The sequence below is a fragment of the Megalobrama amblycephala genome, linkage group LG21, assembly GCF_018812025.1.
Source record: "Megalobrama amblycephala isolate DHTTF-2021 linkage group LG21, ASM1881202v1, whole genome shotgun sequence".
Lineage (NCBI taxonomy): Eukaryota > Metazoa > Chordata > Actinopteri > Cypriniformes > Xenocyprididae > Megalobrama > Megalobrama amblycephala.
In genome coordinates this window covers 23,767,646-23,782,266 of record NC_063064.1, presented here as the reverse complement: position 1 = coordinate 23,782,266, position 14,621 = coordinate 23,767,646, and the positions used below count along the sequence as shown (strand labels likewise).

The 14,621-nt window shown below is 37.8% G+C and overlaps 1 protein-coding gene across 15 annotated transcripts in view; it reads right to left on the bottom strand.

Moving 5' to 3' along the window:
- The window catches only part of cacna1ab (calcium channel, voltage-dependent, P/Q type, alpha 1A subunit, b), a 153,614-nt gene that overhangs the window by 9,163 nt on the left and 129,830 nt on the right, over positions 1 to 14,621 (bottom strand). For 4 of the 15 annotated variants that reach the window (XM_048173265.1, XM_048173253.1, XM_048173254.1 and 1 more), the window contains 7 exons: positions 13,238 to 13,341; positions 10,145 to 10,251; positions 9,131 to 9,272; positions 7,368 to 7,487; positions 3,454 to 3,489; positions 2,103 to 2,325; positions 1,522 to 1,754 (listed from right to left, as the gene is read on the bottom strand). In XM_048173265.1, the coding sequence (XP_048029222.1) occupies positions 1,522 to 1,754; positions 2,103 to 2,325; positions 3,454 to 3,489; positions 7,368 to 7,487; positions 9,131 to 9,272; positions 10,145 to 10,251; positions 13,238 to 13,341 (965 nt within the window). Of the gene's footprint in view, positions 1 to 1,521; positions 1,755 to 2,102; positions 2,326 to 3,453; positions 3,490 to 7,367; positions 7,488 to 9,130; positions 9,273 to 10,144; positions 10,252 to 13,237; positions 13,395 to 14,621 lie in introns of those variants that run through there. The other 11 variants (XM_048173255.1, XM_048173257.1, XM_048173267.1 and 8 more) reach the window with 7 other exon arrangements.

Genomic DNA, 14,621 nt, shown 5'->3' with positions numbered 1-14,621 from the left:
GAATTGCATGTTGTAAAGTCAGAATTGCGAGTTATAAAGTCAGAATTGTGAGTTATAATGTTAGAATTGCATGTTGTAAAGTCAGAATTGCGAGTTATAAAGTCAGAATTGTGAGTTATAAAGTCAGAATTGTGAGTTATAAAGTTAGAATTGCATGTTGTAAAGTCAGAATTGCGAGTTATAAATTCAGAATTGCGAGATATAAAGTCAGAATTGTGAGTTATAAAGTTAGAATTGCATGTTGTAAAGTCAGAATTGCGAGTTATAAAGTCAGAATTGGAGTTATAAAGGCAGAATTGCGAATTAAAGTCAGAACTGCGAGTTATAAAATCAGAATTGTGAGTTATAATGTTAGAATTGCATGTTGTAAAGTCAGAATTGTGAGTTATAAATTCAGAACTGCGAGATATAAAGTCAGAATTGTGAGTTATAAAGTTAGAATTGCATGTTGTAAAGTCAGAATTGCGAGTTATAAAGTCAGAATTGTGAGTTATAAAGGCAGAATTGCGAATTAAAGTCAGAACTGCGAGTTATAAAATCAGAATCGTGAGTTATAATGTTAGAATTGCATGTTGTAAAGTCAGAATTGCGAGTTAAAAATTTTAGAATTGCATGTTGTAAAGTCAGAATTGCAAGATATAAAGTCAGAATTGTGAGTTATAATGTTAGAATTGCATGTTGTAAAGTCAGAATTGTGAGTTATAAAGTTAGAATTGCATGTTGTAAAGTCAGAATTGCGAGTTATAAATTCAGAATTGCGAGATATAGTCAGAATTGTGAGTTATAAAGTTAGAATTGCATGTTGTAAAGTCAGAATTGCGAGTTATAAAGTCAGAATTGTGAGTTATAAAGTAAGAATTGCGAATTAAAGTCAGAACTGCGAGTTATAAAATCAGAATTGTGAGTTATAAAGTCAGAATTGCATGTTGTAAGTCAGAATTGCGTGTTGTAAAGTCAGAATTGCGAGTTATAAAATCAGAATTGTGAGATATAATCTCACCATTGCGTGTTATAATGTCCAATTGTGAGGGGAAAAAGACTAACATTTTTTCTCAAAATTGCGAGTTTATATCTCACAATTCTGACTTTATAACTCACGACTGCACGTTAAAATCTTGCAATTCTGAGAAAAAAAGTCTGAAATGTGAGATAAAAAGTCGCAATTACCTTTTTTATTTAGTGGCGGAAACAAGCTTCCATACCGATATAAGGAAACAGTGAAAGAAGATTTTTTTTCATTTAAAGATTAACTCCAATCAACAGTTTGTGTGGCAAATTTCAGCACAGATTGTTTTGTGAACCTGCTCCAAAGTTCAAAGTGGCTGTTATTGAAGAAGAGAGCAGTGCAAACTATATCGGACCTGACAGCAAACCTGCAACTCATAAGTGCTGTTGCTTAATTTATAAAGAAAAAGACTCAATATAACATGACCCCTTTAAGTAGTACAGTGAAATAATTCAAAATATTAAGTTATGTGTGTAAATATACGAGTGGTATTTCAGCAAGTGTGTGTGCCCCACCTGTCTGTGCCCTCTCCCCTCACTCGGTGAGCGGGACCACTGGCGATCAGATCTGTCGTGAGGATGACGGTGGTATTCGCGCTCATGACCGTACCGTTCCTTATCCACCGAGCTGTGGTGGTGATGATGATGATGGTGGTGGCGACGGTCTTTTGCTCGACCCCGTTCTCGTTCTCTCTCTTTAGGTGGGAGGTCACCTGACTGTGTAGTGGTGCTGAGATCTGTGCCCAGACCTGCAAAAGACAACATGAGATGAGATGGCACTTTAGACATTTAAGAACACAATCCCTTTAAATGAGTCACCGTCAAAGTGAGGAGGGATTATAAGGTGGTTTCAAATGCATTGAGATTGAGTAAATTATTTATTTTTGGGTAAACAATCCCTATAATATTGCTCCTGAGAAGCAGTATCACTTTGTTTTTGGCTATTTTTGTATAATTAAAGCAACCAAAAAAAGTTTTTTTTTCACAGAATAAAATAACTGATTTTTTAAAATAAAAATTCTGTTCATTATTCATCAGAAAAGTACAGAGTCATGGCGATGGAAAAAAAATATATCAGTGCTTTTGCACTCAATGACCTGTGTCTGCGTCTGTATATCGAGCGAGGGATCTCTCTGAGGTGCGGTGACTGCGGTCTCTCTCCCGGTCTCGATCACGCTCTCTCCTTCTCGGACCGTGTCGGTGACCTTCCTCTGACACCACCCTCTCCAGAGAGTAATCGTCCAATCGCACGCCTCGACCAGAACGTCCGTGGACCAATGAGGATGTAGAACGGCGCATTGGACTTGTGTCGGTGATGGTCTACAGAGGAAGAAAAGAAAGATAGACAGAAAAAAGGAAGAAAAAGAGTGGGAAAGGACAGAGGTTTACATTGATGTGTGTTTTCATTGAGAAACATGATTAAATGCAGTGTGCGTGAGTGGAAACATTTGAATGTAATCAGGTTAACACTCAGTACATTCCACACCCACAGAGAAAACCAAAGCACAGGTATATCTGTCATGCTCAACGAAGACAGAAAGAGAACTAGAGATCAACAGGAAAAGCGAAGGAGATCTAGAGAGAAATACAGAGAGCAATGGATATTCTGTGACTGACAGAGAGTAAAAGAGAAAGCTAAATAGGCAGACAGACAGACATAAAAACATACAGATATAAAGACAGACAGATTTTTTTAGATAGATTTATAGCTAGATAGATCATGCCTTACATGCACTGCAGCTTTTCTAATACAAGCGGAACCATTAAAATACTCAAAGTCTTTCTCCACCAAAGCTGAGCACACAGAAGAACCCAATCCAGCCAAATAAAGTTCAGCACATTCAACCATGCACCCTAAGGCATGATGGTCAACATGACAGTCGGTAGCATGTGTGGACGCACAAAGACATACTTGGGCACATAACGCTCCTCTGCGTCTAAACATGATCTGTAAACTGAAATAACCCCTCACACTCCTCTTTTCACTCACACACGTAATGTTTGATGCCATGCGCCTTATTGAGGCATGCTAAAAACATGACCATCATCGGCAGCAGTCTTCCGGTTTGAAATCCATGCGTCAAGAACTACGAGACAGCAAAAGCTCCCCATGTCCACCAGACCAGAAATATAGAGATAAGATACAGGCATACACACAGACACTCACACGCGCGCACACACACACACACACACACACACACATACAGGGATACAGGGCTGCATAAGTGGACAGGAAAAGGGTATAGAGAGTGAAAGGTACAGCAACGGATAGAATATACAGAGGGAAAACAGGAAAAGAGGGTGAAAAGAAGGATGGCATGAAGTAAAGAGTTCAGTGTGACATTAAGACATAAAGAGAGACGCAGACTACTAAAACAGACAAAATGAGAGAGGGAACGAGAGAAAGCATGGAGAAGATAGAGGCAGAAAGCCAGAGACGGTACATACACTGAGGTTACTTCCTCGCGGCCTGTGTCTCCGTCGCTGTTGAACAGCAGACAGACGGTGCGCAGAACAGGACACACGCATGAGACCACACGGACGATACACACAGAGCACAGCAGAGAAAGTGTGTGAGGAAAAAAGAGAGAGAGGGGAAGGTAAAGGAAGAACAGAGGAAATGGCACAAGGAAGGAAGAGGGCAAGAAAAAACCATGGGGTTATGGGTAAAATTTGAGACAAATTCAATGTGCATCATGACAAATTAGACGAGAAAGATCACAGGAATGAAAAAATTGTCAAAACATGAGGAAAGGGTTTGATGGAGTTGATAAGAAATTAAAAAGACGAGTGTGCCGCAGGAAGTCCATGAAAAAAGGAGAGAGACCAAAACAAAGTAAGTAATTAAAACCAAACAGAGATATAAAGAGAGGAAATGGGAGAGAACAAGAACAAGTAAAACCAATAAAAAGAACAGGAAATATTTGACAGGAAATGGTTGGAAATGGAAGTATGGAAAAGGGAAATATGAAACCATGAGGCATTATGGGTAAAAACAGAGGCAAATAAATTCAATAAAAAATTTAGACCAAAAAACATCAAACAGAAAAGGAAATGGATGAAAATGGAAGGAAGGAAAAGGGAAATCACAAGGCATTGTAGGTAAAAAAAAAATGGTGACAAAAAAAAAAAGGATTGAGGACAACAAGAACAAGTAAAGCCAATAAAAAAGAACAGTAAAATATTAGAGGAAATGGTTAAAAGGCAAATGGTTAGAGGCAAATAAATTCAACAAAATATTTTGGAGTGTGACAAAATGGTTTAAAGTGTAACAAAAAAATTATAAACAGAGTGATGGAGTGGATAGGAAATGAAAAGATGAGTTTGTCACAAAAGAATAAAGGAAACAGGAAGTCAAGAAAAAAAGGGGGAGAGACCAAAACATAGAGAGTAATAAAAAGCAAAAGGAAATAAAAGAGGAAATGGATGGAAATGGAAGGAAGGAAAAGGGAAATAGGAAATCACAATGCATTATGGGTAAAAACGAAGAGAAAATGGATAGGTTAAAAGCAAAAGTGGAGAAGAGAGCAGAGAAAGAGAGAAATCGTGATCCCCATTTTAATTTAGATAGAGCAAAGGAACATACAGGCATTGACAGGAAGGGGTTGGGGGTAGGGGGAAGAGGAAAAGGAAAAGGAAAAGGAAAGAGAAAAAAGACAAAAATTGAGCGAGTATAGAGGAAGATAGGAAGCACACTAACACACTTACCGCAGCAGAACGCACACTCTGTGGGGCAGAGCAGTGTTAGACAAGAGTGAGTCACAAGAACAAGAACCACATCTACGTTACAGCTTTACACGACACGCACAAACACAGACTTTGGATCCTCACACTTCCTGGTGTGCACTATAAGCACCACACTTCCAACACACAAGTGAACATATATAGATTGTTACTAGTTTGTGAGGTTTCTACGTTTAGCTCACCTTCACACACACACTTTGAAATACATGGGGACACACGGCTCCCACACACTTGGACAAAATGCTCAACCCAGACACATCTCCAGAGGATAGTCAACCAAGAAATCATGGGGGTTATGTAAGGGTGAGAAATGCTGTGTATATTTATGCATTTTAGCATAATAGTATTAAAAGTGTAACTGCTTCCATGTGATGTGTTTTGGGTGTATGTTTGCGGAATCATATGTTTTGAGCATGTTACTGCCTCCAGAGGTTGATTTGTTCTAGTGTTTCAAAGTCAGGTCATCACAGGAGATTAGCGTTGGGTATGCAATGCAGCGCATATGTTGCATATGACATTTTTTTGCCTTTTTGCATCTAAGGGGCAGGGTTGCCAGTTTTTCACAACAAAACCTGCCTAATTGCTACTCAAAACTAGCCCAAAATCACAGGGTAAAATATGCATTTTTGATGGGGTAAAACACCACCAAACCGGCGGTAAAATCATGTTCCAGGGGTAAAATCTGCGTTTTTGATGGGGTAAAATGCCACCACACCGGCTGTAAAATTGTGTTCCAGGGGTAAATTTTTTTATTTTTGGTGGGGTAATACACCACCAAACTGGTGGTAAAACGGAACCAAACCAGCTGTAAAATCACGTTCCGGGGGTAAAATCTGCGTTTTTGATGGGGTAAAACGGCACCAAACCGGCGGTAAAATCATGTTCTGGGGGTAAAAGCTGCATTTTTCATGGGGTAAAACACCACCAAACCGGAGGTAAAATCGCATTCCGGGGGTAAATTTTTTTTATTTTTGATGGGGTAAAACACCACCAAACCGGCGGTAAAATCATGTTCCAGGGGTAAAATCTGCATTTTTGATGGGGTAAAATGCCACCACACCGGCAGTAAAATTGCGTTCCAGGGGTACATTTTTTTATTTTTGGTGGGGTAATACACCACCAAACCGGTGGTAAAACGGAACCAAACCAGCTGTAAAATCACGTTCCGGGGGTAAAATCTGCGTTTTTGATGGGGTAAAACAGCACCAAACCGGCAGTAAAATCATGTTCCGGGGGTTAATTTTTTTATTTTTGATGGGGTAAAACACCACAAAACCGGCGGTAAAATCATGTTCCGGGAGTAAAATCTGCGTTTTTGATGGGGTAAAACGGCACCAAACCGGCGGTAAAATCACGTTCCGGGGGTAAAATCTGCGTTTTTGATGGGGTAAAACGGCACCAAACCGGCGGTAAAATCATGTTCTGGGGGTAAAAGCTGCATTTTTCATGGGGTAAAACACCACCAAACCGGAGGTAAAATCGCATTCCGGGGGTACATTTTTTTTTTTTTTGATGGGGTAAAACACCACCAAACCGGCGGTAAAATCATGTTCCAGGGGTAAAATCTGCATTTTTGATGGGGTAAAATGCCACCACACCGGCGGTAAAATTGCGTTCCAGGGGTACATTTTTTTATTTTTGGTGGGGTAATACACCACCAAACTGGCGGTAAAATCGCGTTCCGGGAGTAAAATTGCGTTCCGGGAGTAAAATCTGCGTTTTTGATGGGGTTCCCCTGATAAAATTTGCATTCCAGATGCTAAATATGTTATTTGGGGTCGCTTCAACCCGCGGACATGAAAGACAACTGGCGGCAACAGTGTTAAAGTAGCCCAATTCCGTGGGGCAAAACCGCAGACTTGGCAACATTGCTAGGGGTGTCTCTTAAATTCAGTCGATTGGCAGCTTCCATTTGTGAATTTTAAGATTCCATTTCCAACTTTAAAAGTTTTATTTAACCATTTAACCCTTTTAAACATTAATTAAATCAAGATTTTTAAATATACTATTACATTTAAAAAATGTAGAAAGATTGAATTAAAAATGACAGTAAAGACTTATAACACTAAAATTATAATATTAATTAATTTAATATTATTATTTATATTATTATTATTTTTAATGAATTATTCTGTATCATATAATTACTTTTTAGAGCTAGAGCTATCCAAACAGGCTGTTTTTTCATGAGTTGACCTACTTCTGTCTGACTTGTCACTAGCTCAAATCGAGCTCTGGCAGCAGCACACACCAGACACACCAAGGTTTTCCTGAAAGTGAGCTAGGGTGGTATGATGATGCTGAAAACACACACACTCTCTCTCTCTCACACACACACGCATACATGCATTCACACAGCCATGCAGGTAAGTGAAGGTCAGGGTGTGAGCCACTTATCCATGTGCCCTTTGACTCTTGATAAAGACATGCTAACATTTATTGCCACGTTAGCATGACAGCACACCAAACTATTTGAAGTTTGGTTCCCCCAACCAAAGCGGTCAAAGGCTGTAAGCTGGATAACTGACTGAGGACGGATGTCGGGAATGGATGATAACAGATAAAAGGTGGAAAGACGAAATGGGTGAATGGATGGATGAAAGGATGAAGGTGCTCACTTGGTTGTCTGCTGAGAGGCGTGGCATGGAGATGGTCCGCCCATGCCCTTCCATTGGGTGATAGGGCTCAGTGTCCGAGTAACCGTCCCCAACAGGCCCAATCTCTCTCATTTCTACCGTCTGCAAAACAGAGCAACAGCATGTGGGCCGGGCTGATGCCTGCTTCACCGGCCTACAGCTCTATTGGGCATGATACTGGACCCATGAGGGATTAAACCAGTAGAGGGCGATGTCATGTGCAAATGTGCATTTGAACTGACGATTAACCCTTGATCTAGTCATTAGTCATTACCAAATGAGGCATATCACTAACAGAGTGAAATAGAGGAACAGGTGCACACTAGTCTCTGATTATTGGCCCGTATTTCAGCTTATTCTGGCCAATTTAGACAGGAAGGGGGTCTGACTGATATTTAAAGTAACAAACCAAAGTTTGCTTTTTGAATAAAATTGTTTAAGGACATGTAAATCTGAAATCATATAAAAATGTGAGAGTAAAGCTCAAAGATACATTTACTTACTACTAATATATATATATATATATATATATATATATATATATATATATATATATATATATATATATATATATATAGTATTTATAAGTATTTAAGTTGCTTAAAATTCAGGTGTGTTCAATCAAACTTTAAAATAAAATAAAAAAAATGAAAGCTGTTGCTCTGGTTTATGTAACAAATTAGTATTGCAAATATTTTAAAATAACCTATTTTTGAGGAAATAAAAAGAGATTGATTTCAAGATTTGTTAAAATAAAATTACAAACATAACATCAAGCTTTACACTACCAATTAATAATAAAAAAATATATTATCGTAATTTATTTTGCATACATATGAGAAGAAATAAAAAGAGATTGTGTTATTTCAGATTTGTTATTTAAAATACAATTTAAAATGAAAAATAAAGTATTAAATAAAATAAAATAACCTTAAATAAATTAACTTTAGATTTTGGGTTTTAATTAATGGTAAAACAAATGAATATTACAAATATTTAAACCTGTTTTGCATATACTGTATATCCAAAGTGATGAGAGGAAATAAAAAGACATTAGTGACTACAGGTTTGGTCTTAAATTTCACAGTAAAAAGCTCACAGCTCTCGTTTATAGGCTTAGACTAGGTGCACACTAACCCTGTCTGATTGCCCACTACTGGTTTAAATGCTTTCCAACATGCTCATCAAGCCTACAGCTGTTTATTCAGCATTTCCATTGCTTCATAATACTAGGATGAGTGACTCGTGCAGGGAAACATCAGGGTCGGATGATGCTGAGCTACAGAGAAGAGTCACACTGAAGGAGAGATGAGAGTCTGGAGTGGGTTTGGTACGATCCAGCAGACAGTGAGGAAACGGCAAGCAGTGAAACACCCCCGCAGCCTGGCAGAGGTGGGAGTGTCTATACAAATGTCTACGATGGGCAGTGAAGTTCATCAGAAATATTTATCATATAGATAAAGATGTGAGCTACAGACTGACAGAGACAGAAGAGGTAGAAAGAGTGATAATATGAATGAAAAGTGTGCTCAAAGGCACTGAAAAAGACAATGGCTGGGAAGACAGTGATTGGCTGAAGCACACGGTTCTTGGAATACCAGAGGCGGAGAAAAGGCAGATTCTGCTGATATAGTCATAGCCACTTTGTCGGGTTTCAAGCAGCCAAATAAACTCCTGCTAAAAGTTAAAATTCAGATCTAAACAAGACAAAATCACCTTTCTGATTGGAGGATCTCCGCTATTACCTGTGGATTATGGCGGCTGTCGTGATGGTCATCAGGATACGGTCTGTCAGGGTTCCAGTTTTCCGGAACAGACTTCTGGAACATTTCCTGGGCACGTGACGTCACCCAAGACTGGCTCTCATTCATTCCACCCTCTGGAGGCCTGAACCAGATAAAGGTGTTGGTTGGCTAATTCTCTTACTCACTCACACACACACTTACATAAAAGCAATTTTATACATACAAAATGCCTCTTGCAGACAAAAATAGTACAGAAACACTATCGCAAATGTATATATGTATATACAGAAGAATTAACACAAAAGCAGATTGTAGAATTAAAACATAATGTGAAAAAAAGACAGCTGAGAGAAGGTAAAACAAAGAAAGAGCAGAAGTGTGGCCTATAAGGAGAAGAAGAAAGACAACAATTAAAGCAAAGCTAAGCAGTGAAGAAAGAGACAAAAAACACCAGTCGAAACCTGCCAGGTTTTAGTCATTTTTTTACCTCTAAATCAAAAGGAAAAATAAGAAAATATATTTAGAATACAGAAATCAAAGTAATAATTGTAGAATTTTGACATTATTTTCCTGACAAGTTAATGACAGATTTTTATTTGTCTAATGTGATATATATATATATATATATATATATATATATATATATATATATATACTTTTGTAAAAAATAATTAATAATATAAAAATATTTGTATTTCAGTATTTTTAACTGCTGCAATACAATTATTTATTTTATACAATTTCTTTTACAATGAATTTAATTTCATTTATTTTTTTTAAGAACTGCTAGTAAAATGTCTGAATGTATTACAGCAATTCTGGGGAATAATGTGCTTAATTCTCATAAAAATAATGGCACAATGAAATAGTACATAAAACAGGCTTCATTTTTATTAATGCAATAAATAATCTTTTAAGAACTCATTTTGCTTTCAGATGAAATATGACCTGGATATGATGAAGCTAATAAAAAAACATGACTTGCATAAAAAGAGTAATCAAGGTGCTACTCACAGGCTGTTGACAGGTTCCTGCGGCAACTCGGGGAGACCGTTCACCCCCGGTCCCCCTTCCTGGTTCGGGGATGGCTCCAAGCGCTGAAACATTAATGGCGTTCGGTTCTGTGTGAGATACGAACATGGCCTGCAGCTGGGATCAGACACACTCATGGGATATGGGGTAACACACACAAGCCACCGTGCATTACACAGGTGGTGGGGTACCAGACAGCAGAGGTCACCCAGAGGGCATCATGGGAAATGGATTCCTCCTGTGCCCTCGCCAACCTGAATGGAGTCCTCCATTGGGGCTGTGCTGTCTAGGTAGGTGCCGATGGCTCAAGGCATTTCCATCCAACCCACCAGAAGATATGGGTGGTAGTAACAATTTGGGCATGCTACAGTGAAGATCTGAGGTTCATACTCGCAGAACTACAGGTTCTGGGTGGATGATACATAAACTATGAACACTAGAAGTCTCAGAGACCGTGGTAGCCCAAAGGTTACACCAAGAACCTCCCCTCAACATCCATTAATGAACATATCGGCTAGACAAACGTGTCCACACGGAGGGAGAAAAGATTCCATGTTAGTGATTGATAAATCAACCTCACCAATCAACGGATGGAGGAAAACAAGTCAAAACAGAGAGAGACAGAAAATTACACACAACGAAAAAGATTGACAGTGGATCCAAAGTGTCAAAAAATATGGAAACATAAAGGGAAAATTGAAAAGAATTAGACAGAAGGAAGACACAGTAAAAAATGCAAACAAGTTAACAGACAGGCATATACAGTAGACATCAAGGATGAATATAGAGAGGGAGACAGCCACGAAAGTGCTGCTGATGTTGAGAGGGCGGTGCTGAGGTACAGGTGCAGACAGGTAAAGAGACAGACAGGGATTCAGGTGAGGCAGGACACATACATATATTTAGACCATTCTCTGATGCCAGCAGAGTGTCCATGCTCCAAGTATTACTAATTCAATTTCTATATGCAGGCAGAAACGATGGACACTGTGCCTGTTCAGGATGGGAACATTTCCAGGGAAGGGGGCAGGAGTGACACTGACAAAAGGCCATGTTGTATCATTCATCACTGCATATTTCTTGCAAAATTACTGCTTGTGTTTTTAAGCATGCACTAACTCTATAAATAAAATGCGAAATGATCATATCTACTGTAGAACCAGTGTTATTGTGTTCATGCCATAAAAGCACAGAAATATTAGGGGAGTTTGCATAGACTCTTTTAAATCTTAGTGCTCCGTGTGGGAAGTGACATACGCTGCTGTTCAAAAGTTTGGGCTCGGCAAGATTTTTAAAGAAATTAATATTTGTACTAATTATTTGATCATTAAGGGATTAGTTCACTTTTAAATAAACTTTTCTTGATAATTTACTCACCCCCATGTCATCCAAGATGTCCATGTCTTTCTTTCTTCAGTCGAAAAGAAATTAAAGTTTTTGATGAAAACTTTCCAGGATTTTTCTCCTTATAGTAGACTTGAATGGGCACCAAACAGTTGAAGGTCAAAAGTTTCACTTTTGTTTTAGTTTCACTGCAGCTTCAAATTGTTCAACATGATCCCAGATGAGAAATAAGGGACTTATCTAGTGAAACCATCGCTCATTTTCTGAAAAAAATTGAAAATTATATTAGTTTTAACCAGAAATGCTCATCTTGAACTAGCTCTCTTCTTCTTCTGCTCTATTAGAATTCCAGCAGTGTAGACACTGCTAAGTGTATTACTGCCCTCCACAGGCCAAAGTTTGAACTAATTTTTATATGCAATATGCTAGTTCAATAGTATATAACAATTAGTTCAAACTTTGGCCTGTGGAGGGCAGTAATACACTTAGCAGCGTCTACACTGCTGGAATTCTAATAGAGCAGAAGAAGAAGAGAGCTAGTTCAAGATGAGCATTTAAGGTTAAAACGTATATAATTTTCAATTTTTTTCAGAAAATGAGTGATGGTTTCACTAGATAAGACCCTTATTTCTCATCTGGGATCGTGTTGAACAATTTGAAGCTGCAGTGAAACTAATTTTGACCTTCAACTGTTTGGTGCCCATTGAAGTCTACTATAAGGAGAATAATCCTGGAATGTTTTCATCAAAAACTTTAATTTCTTTTCGACTGAAGAAAGAAAGACATGGATATCTTGGATGACATGGGGGTGAGTAAATTATCAGGAAAAGTGTATTTAAAAGTGGACTAATCCTTTAAATAAAACACTTTTAATGTTACAAAATATTTTTTATTTCAAATAAACTTTTGAACTTCCTATTTATCTAAGAATTCAGAAAAAATGTATCACGGTTTCAACTAAAAGTTTAAGCAGCACAACTGTTTTCAACATTGATAATTATAAGAAATGTTTCTTGAGAAGCAAATCAGCATATTAGAATGATTTCTGAAGAATCATGTGACACTGAAGACTAGAGTAATGGCAGGTGAAAGCTTTGCAATAACAGGAATGAATAACATTTTAAATTATATTTAAATAGAAAACAGTTATTTTAAATTGTAATAATATTTCATAATATTACTGTTTTTACTGTAGACTTCTTTCAATAATAATAATAATAATAATAATAATAATAAAATCTTACCAACCCAAACTTTTTAATGTGTACATATCAAATAAGGGATAATTTTAGCTTAAAGTAAAGTGAAGGAGGCATTGGCTGTGTATAAAACTGCAGGCAGCTGCCTATCCGTGAACAGTTTTCAACCAAGTATTTTTATGCATATTTAAAGATCACATAAAATGCTGTATGGAAGCACCAAGATGCAAATAAAGTTTCCAAAATATGCCTAAAAAACTGCAATGCTTACTTCTAAAAATTAGAACTTATATCATATATAGCCAATAAGTGAGAAAGTAGCCAAATTTAATATAGTTGTGTAGACAGGCAGGAATTAAAAAATGTGCTGCTTCCAATGTTGATTAGCAAAATGAGGAAGTTCCCTCTGCAATGTTAATTACTAAAGCTAATCAACTGCAAACTTGGCTAAATAAACTACATGGTTGGGAGAAGAGTTGCAAAAAGTTGAGAAAGCAGAGCAGACTTGGCATTTGTTTGTCTGAAGCGGTACCTGCTCCTCACGAAGCGCCTGCAGCTTTTTGGCCTTGCTCTGCCGGTAGTACTCCATTATCATCATGGCGGCGTAGATCTTGCCCACTGTCAGGTCTGTCGCTGCTGAGAGGATGAAAAAGTTACCCTGCACAATTAGACCGGGGTGGAATGGGACCCTGAGCCGAGAGGGGAATGGGAGTTGGAGACAAGGCATGCCACAAACACTAAGGTCTAGTCTCTCAGACCCAGACAAAACTCATGACCTCATAAGGAACCTCAATGGGAATGAACCAATAGAAGTTCTTTAGAGTCCAGAATGAGTCTTGATCTAGGTCTGAGAATCTGGACAACAGGTATACAACAAATTACAAGACAACTTACACAAATACAGTGGCCCCAAAAAACAATAAGACACTTGAGTCACAGCTTAACATGTATGAATGTCACTGCATTAACAACAAAATATCAAACCAAGTGACATTTGCAATCAAATGATTTTCTCAGAACTAATTTCCAATTTTACTTTTTGTGAAATGTTTTGCTCTGTTATCAAATGCAATGCATTTCTTACATGTTCAGTGTGGCTTAACAGAGACCTTACACTTTTTGGGGCTAGTGTATATACAGTTTCATATATATATACACACACAATATACATTATACACAATAGACACTAGACAAATACAAAACACCACAGAGCTGATAGTCTTTTCACAGTCAGATCCTCATTAATTTTAAAGAACCTCTCATTTTACTCAAGGACCTTTTATTGCTTCACGTTTCTAGGCTGTATTACACTCCTACAGGGACTCAAGAGCCATTTCACTATGAATAGATGCCATGAATGAGGCAACAATAACAGTACCTTAAGATTACAATATTTTGCGAGGAGCTCAAATTTTTCATCAAAACTCTGCAGCGGCATCCAGAGTTTGAATTAGACATATAACATATAAATTTGAAAAAATTTGAGCTGCCATAAATGACAAAAAAGCAACCCCTTCACATCAAACATTTTCTTGTTAGAACAACTTCATAGTGAAATGGCATGAAACACCCAAAGGACTGACAATAAACTCTAAAAATAAACTTTCAAACATGCTAAAATTTCAAAATTAAAAAGAAACCATGCTAAAGGAAAGCATTCAAAAGTATTTCCAGGCAACTTGTTTATTAGCTACTTTCCATAGATTATATAAACAGATTTTCATATATTCTGGTCATCATTTCAAAGTTAACATCTTTTAACACCCTCAGATATGAGGTAATAACTCGGGCTAGTTTTTGAGGCTCTGTGGTTTGGAGGTTAAGCCCAGCTTTGTGCTTTACACGTGCTGGAGTGAAAAGACTTCTATAGAGGATCCGTCTATAGCGAGGCACCCCCTGATAACAGGCAATGAAGA